General features: G+C 35.9%; 1 protein-coding gene across 1 annotated transcript; it reads left to right on the top strand.

The window, feature by feature from the left end:
- The first annotated feature begins 12030 nt into the window (after nucleotides 1-12030).
- Nucleotides 12031-12822, top strand: LOC121259919 (indole-3-acetic acid-induced protein ARG7). Its single transcript, XM_041161729.1, has one exon. It carries the CDS (start codon nucleotides 12247-12249, stop codon nucleotides 12613-12615), a length of 369 nt encoding a protein of 122 aa, XP_041017663.1. The 5' UTR covers nucleotides 12031-12246; the 3' UTR covers nucleotides 12616-12822.
- Nucleotides 12823-15806: the final 2984 nt, after the last annotated feature.

Raw genomic sequence — 15806 nt, 5'->3', positions numbered from 1 at the left:
ATCGAACCGGACCGGTTGGGGAAAAAAAAAATTAAAAATTAATATTTTATATATATATAAGCTTTATATATAAGTGTTATATATAATATATAATTACTTATATAATTATATAATTTTATATATATAAGTTTTATATATAATTTGTAATTATATATGAAATAATTTCATATTATAATTTATAAATTATGACACAAAATGTTAATCTTAAAATGAACATTTGTAATTTGTTTGACTATATATTATTAATATAATTATATATAAGATAATGTTATTTATAATTTATAAAATAAAAATTTAATCTTAAAGATGAAAATTTAATTTATCATATGCTTTAAACATAAAATATATATTTAAATTATTAATAACATTTTATTTATAACTATACTAATAAATAACTAATACTGATATATTATATATAGCTAAATAATCACTATACTAAATAATCACATATAAAATAATGATATAGTATTACTAATTACTAATACTAAATTACTATATTAATACTATCACTAAAATAAATTACTATACTAATACTATCACTATAATACTATCAATAATATAGTTATAATAAATTAAACTCACTATAACAATTAAAAAATACTAATATAACAATTAACAAACTCACTATAGCTATAGTTATACTTATAGTCTAATATAAACTATAGTTATATTATATAGCTATACTAATATATAGCTATACTAATAGTCTAATATTTTTTTTTTTTATAGAAATAGTCTCATTTCATTAATGAACCAAAATTACAACTGTGACTTATCAATACATGGAAAAATTCAGACTATAAGTCAACTACACATAAGCTCTGGGGCTTCCCCACACACAAATTTCTTTGTGGTGGACATTGTTTTAACTTCTTAATAAACTCTCTCCTAACAGAGAAAGCGTTCTGTAGACAGAACTTGAAGGCCCCTCTATCCTCCTAGGGAGGAAGAGTACGGGACACTGCTATGGACATTAAATCCAATAGCCTATTTCTATTTTATTAAAAACTAAAATAACAACTACTACCTAACAACTACTAACTAACAACTAAACTACAAAACCACAAGCCTCAGTGTGACCCGGACGTCACGCCCACCGCAAGCATCGGCATCTCGAACCCTGACGGCACGAGCACCCAGCTCACACACGGACACAATAGCCTCCACTACGCAGGTAGCACCTATGCGCGAGCACTGGTCGTACGATATCACCGGCCATAACATCGCCCCCCACTCTCGAATAGCTCTTGCCCCAGATTGCGTACGATCCAAAGGCACAACACCTCACTTGGGTCAACAAAAGAACATAAGAACACAAAAACAAACGCAACAAAATACTAGAAGAGAACAACAAAGAAACAGAAAACCAAAGCGAATGAACAATGCACGACGCGACGGCAGTGGTGCGTGCAGGGTCCTATTCACTCGGGGAGGAAAAACCGACGATCGATCTTGTAAGCCCTGGAGTCAAAGAGTCCAGAGAAGCCGAGCGTGGCATCAGCAGAGGGCTCCGCGGTGGCGCGTGATGGGCACGTGTCGACGAGATTCGGAGCTTCGCCCTGTGCGTGCGGGCTACGCTCCACTCCGATGAACGCCATATTTGGTGGTTTTGAACATCGGCGGCTGGGCTTCATCCCGGTGGGGCGCGTGTAGGATAGCGACGGCTGCAAAGACCCGAACGGCGATCCTCCCTTCTTCGGCCTAAAAACAAAAAAACAAAACCAAAAAAAACAATACACAGAAAATACCAAGGACAGACGAAAATGGGGGAGGGGAAGGAGAAAGGGGGGGAGGAGCCGAAGCTCCCACCCCCTTTCGTTCGATCTGAAGATTTTAGAGGTTTAGAGAGAGAGAGAGACCCAAACTCGTGTTCACCAAGTACTAATAGTCTAATATTAATACTATTATATAGTTCAATATATTAAATAACTATACTAATAGTCTAGTATTAATACTATTATATAGTCTAACTAATACTAATAGTCTAATATAGACTATGGTTATACTTATACTAATATAGTTATACTAAATCATTATAACTAATACTAATATATAATTGTACTGATAGTCTAATATTAATATTATTATATAGTCCAATATATTATATAGCTATACTAATAGTAGTATATAACTAATACTAATATATTGCTATACTAATAGTCCAATTAATACTAATAGTCTAATATAGACTATGGTTATAGTTATACTAAATCATTATAACTAATACTAATATGTAGTTGTACTAATAGTCTAATATTAATATTATTATATAGTCCAATATATTATATAGCTATACTAATAGTAATATATAACTAATACTAATATATTGCTATACTAATAGTCTAATATAGACTATAGTTATACTTATACTAATATAGTTATACTAAATCATTATAACTAATACTAATATATAGTTGTACTAATAGTCTAATATTAATACTATTATATAGTCCAATATATTATATAGCTATACTAATAGTAATATATAACTAATACTAATATATTGCTATACTAATAGTCTAATATAGACTATAGTTATACTTATACTAATATAGTTATACTAAATCACTATAACTAATACTATACCATTATATAGTGTAATATATTATATAGCTATACTAATATATAACTAATACTAATAGTCTAATATTGACTATAGTTATAGTGTTATACTTATACTAATATAGTTATACTAAATCATTATAACTAATACTAATAGTCTAATATTAATACTGTTATATAGTCCAATAATCACTATAACTAAATCACTATAGTCTATAACTATGTATTAAATGGATTAAAAATATATATAAATTTTCCCAAACCATTGGAATTTTTTTTTTAATGATCATTTAAAAAAAAATAAAAAGATAAACCAAACCATTACTAATACTTATAAGAAATGGCGTTGTTTCCTTTCCAAGTCTCTAGTTTACAACTTTACACATACGAAATTTGAATAAAGTCATAAACCCTAAAGACTCTCTTCCTCACTCTCGTCTATGCCTCTCTGCCTCTCTGCAAAGAGCTGCCTCTCTGAACCTCACTCTTGTCGTCGACCTCACTCTCATCTCTGCCTTTCGTCTTTGTCTCTCCGCCTCGCCTTTTAGCCGCAGCCCGCAACCTGCCACGCACAAACCCTCAGCCTCACCTCACTCTCGTTGTCGAACCTCCCTTCACGGACTTACGCCCTCACCTCACTCTCGTCGTTGAACCTCCCCTCACGTCTCTCTGTCTTCGATTCCTCACGATAATGTTTCTTTATTTTTTTTTTTCATTTCACTTATTTAAGTTATTTGAAATTAATTTGAAACCTGATATGAATCATTAGGGTTTTGTGATTGTATCTGTGTTATTAGGATTTTGTGATTGTGTTTGTGAAATTAATTTGAAATCTGGTAGATGGTGTTTGTGATTGTGTTTGAAACCTGATATGAATCATTAGGATTTTGTGATTGTGGTTGTGATTATGTTTGTGTTATTAGGGTTTTGTGATTGTGACTGAAATTACCCGAAAGTGCAATGTTAGACTGTTAGTGAAAGTATGTGGGGGACATGTACGTGAACTGATTGATGAATTATAGCATGTAGATCAGAGGTGTGTTTGATTTGGGCCAACTTGACTAATGATCACATGGATCATTGGTGTGTTAGGTGCTATTTGTTTTATTAGGATTTTTGTGATTGTGTTTGTGTAATTGTAATTTATGTAATATGTAATTTGTGATCTGTAATTGTAGTGCAGTAAACATTATTTTTATTAATCATAGCAGATTTTTTGAATCATTTTTTTAAAATTAATAGATAGATTTTTAATGGTAAACTTACATTTAAAAAAACCAGAAAATCGGACCGAACTAGACCGAAAATCGGTAGAACCGGAGATACCAGTTTAGGAGGGTAACTGGTGCGTAATCTGTTTTAAAAAATGTAAAACCGGTACATACCGATTCGGTCCTAAATTTTGTCCAAAACTAAACCGAACCGGACCGGTTACACCCCTACGTTTTACACATATTGTCTAGGTAGCATGTGAATCACACGCGCCGTTATGTCTCCACACCCATAACATCGACATACATTGCATCTTTTGATTCTCCAAACTCAATTTATCCAAATCGAGCCGCGATCATTCCTCTCCTGTCAAGATCATGCATGTCACACGTATTACACATGTTGATACAAAAAGTTGCGAGCTCAAGGTCATGTTGTCTAATGTCTAACTGCTGAAATCAGTGCTCCTTTTGTATTATATGTTTTCATTACAATGCAATGAGACAAAGCCTCTCAATATATATACACAAAATAAAAGAATATTCTCTAATGTCAAGACAATTTTACATCTAGCAAATATGCATTTGTAACAACGGATGGTTTGTTGAGAGTATTCTAGAAGGCTCTTGGTGCTACTACGTACGTTGCATGGAATATGCATGAGCTGTTGTTGGATGCTATTGTGTGTGTTGCTTGGAATCGTTTGCATTAGCTACAAGTTGTGCACTGTGGTTTGCATGGATTGCATGGGATGCATGCATTGCTTGAACATGCCCCTTCAAGTCAAGCAGTAGTGAACGTAAGCGAGGATTGGAGCAGAGTAACTAGAACCTTGCAACAGAAAACAATCTGGTTAGAATATCTGCAAGCTGTTCTTTTCTTGAAATAAAAGCCACAGACAGTGACTTGTTGAGAACCTTGTCTCTCACAAAGTGGAAATCTATTTCAACATGCTTTGTTCGTGCATAGAAAACAGGGTTAGAAGACAAATACATTGCTCCCAAATTGTCACAAAATAGAGTTGGAGCATAGTAAGATTAATTCCAAGGTCCCGACACAGATGTTGAACCGATATGATTTCTGCAGTGGCCAAGTTGAGAGGCATGCTTCAGATATCTGAGGATCCTTTTTACTGCCTGCCAGTGGGAAACTCTAGGAGCATATGTGTACTAGCAGACCTTACTCACGGCAAAGACCAAATCAGGTCTTGTGAATGATAAGTATTGGAGGGAGCCGACGGTACTACGGTACAATGAGGGATCTTTAAACAAATTTTCAGTGTGGAGACTTAGCTTCTTTGATGTAGCCATTTGTGTCTTGATAGGCTTAGCTAAAGCCATGTCGGTTCGACTAAGTAAATCAGCAATGTACTTTCTTTGCATGAGAATGAGTCCATCACTTGTGTAGTTTGCTTCAGTACCCAAGAAAAAGTGCAGCTTGCCGAGGTCTGTAATGGGAAATTCTAGACGTAAAGCTTGAAGAAGATTATTGATAAGGGCCATGCTTGAACCTGTAACAAGCAAATCATCTACATAGACTAATATATAAATGACATCATCACAATCAATGAGGAATCATCAAAGGAAATGTTAAAACCAAAATCAATGAGCTTCTGACTCAAGCAAGAATACCAGGCCATTGGCGATTGCTTAAGGCGGTAAGTGGCCTTGCGCAGCTTACACACGTGCGTGGAGTACTGAGGATGAGCAAAGCCCAATGGTTGTGTCATGAAAACTGTCTTAGATAGAGGGCCATGGAGAAAAACATTTTGCATGTCTTATTGTTGAATAGGCCAACCTTTGGTTACAGCAAGGGCCAAAACAAGTCGAATTGTTGTTGATTTTACAACGGAACTAAAGGTCTGATCATAGTCAATACCAAACCATTGAAGAAATCCCTTGGCCACCAAAATGGCTTTCCATCGTTCAATGGTGTCGTCGGCAAGATGCTTTGTTCGAAAGACCCATTTACATGACACAACATTAGGAGCTTTAGAGACAAGCAGAACTCTTTAGACATGGCTTCTCTCCACTCTGGATATTTCTCGGCAACAGAGAAACAAGAAGGCATTTCAGGAATTTTGGAAGCAAGGGATAAATGAGCATGTGGGGGTGGCCACCGAATGGTGTCGTCAGTAAACTAACGAGGGCAAGAGGAATCATTATGCGAGCATGTGGCCATTGAATGTGGTTGCTGCAGAATACCAGGTTGTATGGACTGAGATGAAGGAAGGTTTGGTGAAGAAGATGAAGTGGGGATTGAGCCTAGAATGGACTGGGCTTGTTGAGCACAGCTTGGAGCAGAGTTGAAAAGTGGGAGAGAAACAAACTTGGGCTCAGATAGAGGTTTGGGCTTGGAGATGTTTGCAAAGGGAAAATGGGCTTCATCATATTTAATGTCTTTTGATATATAGACACGTTTTGATGGAACGTGGTAACAGATGGATTCGTGATGGCTGGGCTTAGACCAAAATAAACACACTGAAGGGCCCTATAATCGAATTTATGATGATTGAATGGACGAGTTAGAGGCAACAAACTGATCCAAACATGCATAAAGAGTTAAAATCAGGATCCACTTTATGAAGAAGAAGAAATGGAGATGAGTTATTAAGAGAAGAAGATGGAAGCATGTTTATTAAACGTTATGACATGTTGAAAAGCATAAGGCCAAAAAGTTATTGGGACAGAAGCATGTGCAAGTAAGGCCAAACCCGAGTCTATAATATGCCTATGCTTACGTTCCACTATGCCATTTTGGGTGAATAATGCTAGAGGTAGAAAGAATTTTAGAGAAAGATTTGCATTCCCCTACCCAGTCGGTTTGAAGTTGCTTAATTTTGGTGTTAAACTGCAATTCAATGTTGATAAGCCTTAAATTTAATAAAGATAGATGACGCTTGAGACTTGTGTTGCATGGAAAACAACCATGTATGTCTAGAGTAATCATCTACAAATGATATATAAAACTGAAAACTCTTAGCTGAAATATGAGGTGAAGGACCCCATAAATCACTAAAAACAAGATTAAAAGGTGCAATAGACTTAGTGGTTCTAGCATAAGCTTGTATGCGATGATGCTTTGCCATAGCACAAGCCTTACAAAAATTCATAGATGACATTTCATCAAAAGGAAGACCATGCTTAACAAGGACAGAACGAACAATCTTGAGGGAAGGGTGGCCAAGGCATGAATGCCATAGTGGGACATAAGAAAGTGAGTTGGAATGAGCTTGAGGGGACTGTGGTGAGAAGGTATAAAGTCCACTAGCTATTGTTGTCCGTTGGAGTAGTAGATTCCTCGTGGTGCAGTCCTTTACACAGAAAACGATCAGAGAAAAATTGAAAGAATACATTATTATCTGAACAAAACTAGTGGATAGAGATGAGATTCTTGGTAAAGGAAGGGACACATAGTAGTTTAGTTAAAAGAAATTGAGATGAAGAATAAGGGAAGAGAGCTGAACCAGAGTGTGAGATTGGGACAGAGGAGCCATCGCCAACACGAAGTTGATCAAGACCATGGTATTCTACAGACTGGAGGTTCAGATTGGCAAGCTCACTTGTAATGTGATTTGTCGCCGATGTGTCAGGATTTGATGTATAGTTGGAGGCACTATAGTGGGCTGAGGCAGGAGCTACATATGTATATGCTTGGTTGAAACGGTAGATACAAGTAAAGGCCGTATGGCCAACCTTGTTACAGACTTGGCAAATAGGTCTAGAGTTAGGTAAGGAAGAAGATGAACTAGTAGAAGATGTACATGTAAAACCAAAAGAACCATAGCCACAGGTGCTTGAACGAGCTCCATGATTTCGGCCATAGTTTTGACGACCACGTACTGCATGACCACGACTAAAAGAAGGAGAAAAAGTGGAAAATTTGACTGAGATTTCATATGAAGAGAAAACAGAGGCAGTAGCAGCGTGATGTTGTAGTTGAGCTTTATGGGCAAGAAGATGACCTAGAAGTGTCTCAGTAGAGATGGGATCGAGTCGTGTGGTTACATATGACACCAAGGCATCATAATCAGGACCAAGGCTAGCCAAAAGATAAGGCACAAACTCAGAGGAGGGCAGAGAACGTCCAGCGGCAGCCATGGTGTCGACGAGAGTTTTGACTTTTTGAAAGTAGACGGATATGGAATCGGAACCTTTCTTAAGTGAGGCAAGCTGAAGTTGGGTTTGAATTAGACGGGCTTGAGAGGAAGAGACATAAGTAGATTCCAATGATAGCCAAACATCACAAGTAAAAGCACAACCCACTACCTGAGCAATGATGGATTTGGAAAGAGAGGATATCAACGCCGACATGACCAACTGGTCTTGCTAGACCCAGATTTCGTATTCTGGATTGGGTGAGGTATCAGGTAGTTAGTCAGGTGGAGCTGGGCCAGAACCATCAACATATTTGAAGAGACGTTGGCCTCACAGGTAGGGTACAAGTTGGACTTTCCACAGTAGATAGTTTTCGGGAGTAAGTTTCACTGAGAGAATATGAGAAAAGTTAGGTAAGGGTAGAGAAGGAAGGGAGGAGGGGGAAGACGAGGAAAGGGAGGCGGAGGAATCAGACATGGTGTCGTATGGCAGCAGAAAAAGATGGATGATGAGTCCTATGTATGCTCTGATGCCATGTCGAAATCAGAGCTTATTTTGTATTATATGTTTTCATTACAATGCAATGAGGCAGAGCCTCTCAATATATATACACAAAATAAAAGAATATTCTCTAATGTCAGGACTATTTTACAGCTAGCAAATATGCATTTGTTACAACTGATGGTTTGTTGAGAGTATTCTGGAAGGCTCTTGATGTTGTTGCGTACGTTGCATGGAATCTGCATGAGCTGCCGTTGGATGCTATTGTGTGTGTTGCTTGGAATCGTTTGCATTAGCTATAAGCTGTGCACCGTGGTTTGCATGGATTGTGTAGGGGTCAAATCAGCAGCCTATAATTTAGCCTCGAGATAAGGCCAAAAACCAAGTTAAGAGATAAAACCATGAAGGGATAGGTCAAACTGACTCAGACTCCTAAGAGGAAAGACACACAGACTCCTAAAATGAAAGAGATTCAAACTTCTAACAGAAAAATGACTCAGACAACTAAAAGGAAAGGTACCCAGACTTCTAACAAGAAAAGACTTCACAAGGCAAATTAGACTTCTATATATATGAGGGGATCCCCCACAAAAGGAATGAACTCTCAACAAGCTTTCTACACAAAAACTCCCTACACCCAGACTCCACCACACATAGCGAATCCAAAAAATCTTTCTTAAATTCTTCCATTGTATCGTGAGATGTGTGAAGTTATGAGAGATTGTAAAATCACCCATTATAATGGATTTCACCCCGAAACAACTCGTGGACGTAGACATTATGCCAAACCACATAAATCTCTATGTCTCTCTTTATTTATTTTTATTCGCTTATTTATTATTTATGTTATGGATGCATGGACACGACGAGTACCATATCGAAGCCCGAATCATCTCGTGGGTCGGGGATGATTCTTTACTCATTTTCGGTCTGTTGTACAAATTAAGGCATTAACAGATTGCATGGGATGCATGCATTGCTTGATCACTACTATAACAAGTCTAATTCTACCCATCTCTTGAGAACTAAAAAATGAACTCGTCTCATAATATCACAAAACTACATGATCAACCACTGACACGCAACATACTCTAGTTGTTGCTTGCCATGTTCTCAATTGACACAACATTAGCCGTTGCTCAATTAATCAACCCGCTTCTAAGACAACTATTGCAACCGCCAACCCACAATTAAGGCTCTAAGATTTTGGATCCATTGGACACAAGATCACTAGATTGTAGTTAGACTCCAAGGATTTATTTCCATAATTATTATTATTTTTTAAAAAAATGTGGGAATCATTTGACTAAATTATTGGAGATCTCCGGCCGCCTTCCTATCCATGACTTTATATTTTCAAAAATATTATTATCCTGACTAAAAAACACATGACAAGAACGAGATATATAAGTCCGATCAACAAACTCATGTACGTGTTCATACTAAGATGATAATCCATTCCCACAAAAACATCAACAAGAAATTTGAGAATTCCAAGAGTTCAAACAAATGATTGCAACATAAATAATAAACCCCCCCCCCTTTTTATATATAAATAAGAAAGATAGGAATAAAGAAAGGACATAGCGTCACATGCATCACCAATATGGAGGAAGACTTTTGGAGGTGAGGATGCCTTTAATTTTGACTACAAAAAAAAAAAAAAAAAGTCCCTAGTATATAAATGAATAGAAGCATGTCTAATTATACTTCGTCGTACAGTTAGTGGAGTTAAGTAATAATAATAGAAAAATGATAAATACACAATATTTTTCATAACATATTTTACAATCATGTTTTAAAATAAGAGATATTATTGTAAAATATCATATAAAAGTAATACCACTTTGCAAAAATATCTTTATTTTACATCATATATTGTGAAAAGTATTGTAAATAGTGGTGTGTATCATTGGGGGACATATATTAATCCGTTAGATCTATTTTATAATAAAAGTAACTTTACAATCTGACGTACTACATAAATCATATCAGTTTGTGAGTTTACTTTTACATAATTTCTGTGTATCTAAAGTATTTTTCTATATTATATAATTAAATGCGCTAGATATATAGTTCTCACCGCCATGCTGAGTACTGCTGCTGAGTGGTGGTGAAGATGAAGAGAGAATATTATGGGGGTACTGCGCGCGGTGACAATAACAATAATTGAGCATCTGATGCATCCCGGTTTGCACGCGGTTTTTAGCTGGCTCTACTCATTGACTTCCCTCTCGAGCTTCCTTCTCCGATCCTTAACCAACTCTGGACTTAAGGTGATCAGTTCACACCATGTGCCCGCGCGCCTTCCATTTCTTCGCTGAAAATACCTCTTCTTTTCTTTATTTCTTTTTTTTATTAGTACCATTAAAGAAGCATGGATCCACTTTTCTTTATGCATATGCCAATAATGAGTACAGCCGTCAGCCAACCATGCTTGCATTCAGCTCCATGCCTTGTGGCCGCAGCCTGTTCCACTCCTTCAGCTCGGTTAATCTTTGATCAAGTTGATTGTTTCATTCCTTCCGCTTTGGTTCTGATCTGAGGAGTAAAACCTTATGTGTCAGGACTCAAAAAGTTCGTCCGGCCTCATGTTAGTCCTAGACAAACTAGCTAGACAGTACTATTAACAAATAAGTTTTTCCATTCACGTCCGATTCTTCATAAAATTTTTTATAATTTAGTTAAAAAGTATATTTCTTAAAAAATTTTCTTAAATTTTACTCATCTTTCAAAAACTTACTACATCACATTAAAATAATATTTCTCTATTCTTTCTCTACTACTTTTTTCTCTCACTTCCATTTACAAACTTAACTACTCAATATTTTTTCTTATATTTTGAACTATTACTCTAGGGAATATTTTAAACAAAAATTTAAATTATTTTTTTGTGGATATGATAATATTTTTAAAATTAATATTTTTATATTTTCGTAATTAATTAAATTATTTTTACAAATATTATTTAAAACTAACAAATATTAGTATGAGAGAAAATGTAGATAATTGGAAGAAGAATTTATTTTATGTATTAGAATAAAATATTGATAAAAATAGTTTAGGAGATAAATAGCGATATCCTCTATTTGAGGAACCATTATTCATCCCTAAACATTTTTCCTAAAATAGAGATTCGAATGTAGGAAATATTTTGATCAAAACTGTAAAATAAATATCAAATTATAGGGAATTCGGTGCTTATTTTGGGGCACCAAATGTGAATGCTCTAAACTCTAAATTATTCTCTTAATTTCTATTTCTTACACGAAGTAAATTCACAGTTTTTATTAAGCATGTAACGTTATTTAATCGACACGGACGAATGAAACTAGCCACTGAAATGCTACGCATATGGTTGGTTGGAAGTACAATTGCATGGCATATGGAATTAGAGGGGCAGGAATGAGCACTAAATAGTGTGACGAGTTTAGTGAATGTCTGATTACTTGTGGAATGATTTAACCAAATTATCTTAATGCATGGGGCTTACTCACGAAGGCCAAGCCAGCCAGCTAGCTAGCCGGCCAACCTTCCGCGGCTCCACCACCTCCATTCCCTTTACTCCTCCCCGCGTTTACATAACACGCACCATGCACGCAGTTTTCATTAATTGCCTGTCTCTCTGTCTCTCTCCCTCTATCTACATATATGCAGATGTGCGCGTTCCATATAATATAATACCCTGCGTTTGCAAAGATAAGAAGAATATTGAAGCAAAGTAAAAGAAGCTAGCTAGCTAGCTACATCACAGAAGCCAGAGATCAAAGCAAGATCAGGAGAAGGAATTCCCATTCGAGAGGACAACTATCTCTACACAACTACAAGATCAAAAGGCCCAAGTACTACTATTGTCTTTAAGGGAATTAGAAACATGAGGAGTAGTGGCAATATTGTGAAGAAACTGTTGTGCTGCGGAGCAAAGAGCCTTGCATCAGACTCGGACGCAGATGCTGTTCCAGAGGGTCACGTTCGGGTGAATGTGGGTAAAGACATTGTGTGCAGGTTTGATTTGGAAGCCAATTATCTCAACCACCCTCTATTTGAGAACCTGCTTCGGCTCTCCGAGGAAGAGTTCGGGTATTCCTATGATGGAGCCCTGAGGATAGCCTGTGAGATCGATGTGTTTCAATACCTTGTGCATCTGCTCAAGACCAGTAATCCCTCCGCTCATTACATGGAACTTCCGGATCTCATTTCCAAGTTCTACAGCGCCAATGCCAAGCATTTACCTTCTCAATAACGTACACATTCTACGTACGACTGAACATTCGATCTGTCCCTCCTAATTTTCTTTCCCTTTTTTTATTGTTGTCATTTTTCTTTTGTTGTTTTTCATTTTTTGGAGTTTCTTTAGGCATACAGAAAGGCAGTATTCGTCGTTGAATGTCCATTAAGTTTGGAATGTTCTTATGGCATCTGATGTAATACATGAATTGAAAGCTTATAATTAATGAGCAAACAAACAGCAACCCGCATTCTTTTCCCATTTTGATGATCGTGATCATCGTTAATGCACAAACAATGGTCAGTACGTTTTTTTTTAGTCATGATTATGGAGAATTCATGGATCTATTCATTATAATATTTATTTGCGCGTCCCTTATCTAACACACTCATGAATCCATGATAAAGCTTTAATTTTTTTTTCTTTTCCTCTACTTGCTAGTTTCGATTTCCAATTTATTATATTCAAATTTCGTGTATGTGTTATTTTTTTAAAAACTTTTAAAAAATAATTAGTTCCTTATCCTTATTCACCTTATATCTCTATTCAAAGACAATTTTTTATATGTGCACACACTATTTTTATAATGTCGAGAAATACATTATCTCATCTTTGCTCACTTTGTAGACATTAAAAATGGCTAATCCTACTTACGGGTCGATTTAAATATATTAATGTACCTTTTCTTACCATAAAATCAATCGCAGTATCGTAAGTTTGCGCGCACTAACATGCCATTCAACAAACCAAATTAACATCACATACAATTAAACACGAGTATCACAAAATTGTTCACAACTCACAGCCAATTCAATTGCAAAAATCACAAGTTATGTTAACGTCGAATTTCGTATATTTTTGGATCAGGTTCCAGCAACTCAGATTTAGTCTTTCACTTGCACACTTAAAAAAATATAGAGAGTGGAGGGCCTTAGTGGAGGCTAGGGAGTCTTCGATACTAAAATAAATAAATCTTCTTAGTACTTTGTACGTGAGTTTTGAAGAATCAGAGAAAGTTCTTCGTATTTGGGATTTGATTTTTATACTATGTTTCTAGGTGGGGATAACTCATACTTGACTTTGAGGAGCCCATGTCCCTTCAATTGTTCGTTTAGTCAGAATCATTTAATGCGGCATAGCTTCTGAGGCGGCATCATTAATGCGACATAGAGTCTGGGGAGTGGCGCCATTAATGCAGTGTGGCTCTCTAACTCACTTTACTCTGTGGACGTTCCTTGTTAAGCCTCTTCATGTCTGTTGTTAAGAGATCAAGGGTTCCTCATATTTCTCGCCCACCTGGCTGTGCAGTTTCCGAGAGTAGGGTGTCATTGAGGAGGTGTTAGGGCGACGAGTCCCCTCTGCCCCTACCGTCCGCTTTCTCCACACGTGAATTACTTTATAGGTGAGTTTTGCTCACGGATCGTACTCTACAAATTAAGGCCCACTGACTCTTTTTAGAGGAGGATCATTGGGCTTAGTCGGGCTCTCTAACTTACTTCTCTAGTAGTTTCTCATGGGCTTGTAATACTGGCCAATCGGAAGGAAAATCCCCTTACAATTTACATAGCCCTAAATTCCTAATTAATATATATATATATAAGCCTGAAAAGTTTATCTCGCCATAGCTTTCTCTGATCCAAATACACTATCTTTTAGGCTGTTGAATTTCAATGTGTACAAAAAAAATTAAGATGTTATTTTTTGATTCTTAGAAGTTCTTGTGGTGTAAAGTTATTGAGTGAAGGACTCGGGTTAGTGACTATTAAAGATTACTTAAGTTAAATTCAACTAAGACTCGCCTCTTGAGTCCTGTTAAGATAGTGAATTGAGATGAGATAAATTGATACGAAAATTGAATAAAATATACAAAAATTTAATAAAATATAAACAATAAAATATTATTGTTTTGGAAATTGAAAAAGTTGAATTATTTATTATATTTAATTTGAAAATTTAAAAAATTGTAATGATAAGATGAGATGAAATACTTTCACTATCCAAACTGGACAACGAAAAAAAAAACCAATTTCCACAATTAATATGATATTTGAAACTTTTCAAAAGATGGAAACCCAAACTAAAGATGGTAAATAATCTTCATGATCAGATGTTTTGGTATTCTCTTCTTCCTAGATCCCATCGAAATTCCTCGTACATATATGCATGGTTGTAGTATATGGAACAGAGTTTTTTTTCATCACCATCATATGCTGCGGAAGATTAAACAGAAGTCCAGAACGTTGAGTTGTTGATTGTGTGGACCAGGAACTCGAACGTTTTCGCCGACACTTGGCAATATTGCTGAACTTGGTGAGAGAGAGAGAAAAAAAGGGGGAAAACCTCCTGCGTAAAGACATGAAAAACTGCTCCATGGTGGGCCGGCGCCGTTGATAATTTCAAGGATAATAATAAGGTTATTATTTTTCTACTATTTCTTTATTATTTTTTTTATTTAATTTTTTTATATTTTTTTACTTAATAATTAATTAAGTGAGTATTAATAAAATTATATATATTTTTAATTTTTTTTTAATAATTAAGAATGTTAAAAAAAACTTAAAAAATAATTAAAAAAAAACTTAAAATACACTTCAATAATAGTAATAAGATAGTAAACTATCATTACCCTAATTTCAATGCAGGATAGATTCTTTTGTTTCTCCTTTCCTTTTCTGTTTTTTTTTTTTTTTATCTTTATTTCCTTTCCTCCTTTTCCTTTTCATTTTGTCCTCTTTACCCTTTTGCAAGTACCCAAATTTACTTTAAACGAAAAAAAAAAGCAAGGGAAACCATTTTCCTCTTGAAATGGAGGACATTTTCATAAAATAATTTATAAATATTTATAAGAGTTCATTATTTTTGAGAAATCTCATCCATTTAGTAAAAAGATTGAAAAAATATGTCATTTTTCATTTTCTAATCGTAGGAAATCTACGATTTCCAAGAAAATCTGTTATGAATCCACTAGGTAGAACTCACTCTTGAAAACTGACTCACAAGGAAAGGGTGCCTAGAGACTTATAAACCACAAACAAATCTCATTCTTAGTCGACGTGGGATCGTAACAACCACCACGCTCCGCAGCCGACGTCCACAATAGTCCCAACGCTCACACGGGCTGGCTGTGCGCTAGGTCTTTCCTAACCCTGGACGAACACTGTCATGCCGACATCACCTCCCGTGCCGCACAATTGCAACCGTGCCAA

This window comes from Juglans microcarpa x Juglans regia, chromosome 4D, assembly GCF_004785595.1.
Source record: "Juglans microcarpa x Juglans regia isolate MS1-56 chromosome 4D, Jm3101_v1.0, whole genome shotgun sequence".
Lineage (NCBI taxonomy): Eukaryota > Viridiplantae > Streptophyta > Magnoliopsida > Fagales > Juglandaceae > Juglans > Juglans microcarpa x Juglans regia.
Note: the sequence above shows the minus strand (reverse complement) of the source record. Positions and strands in the feature narration are given on the sequence as shown.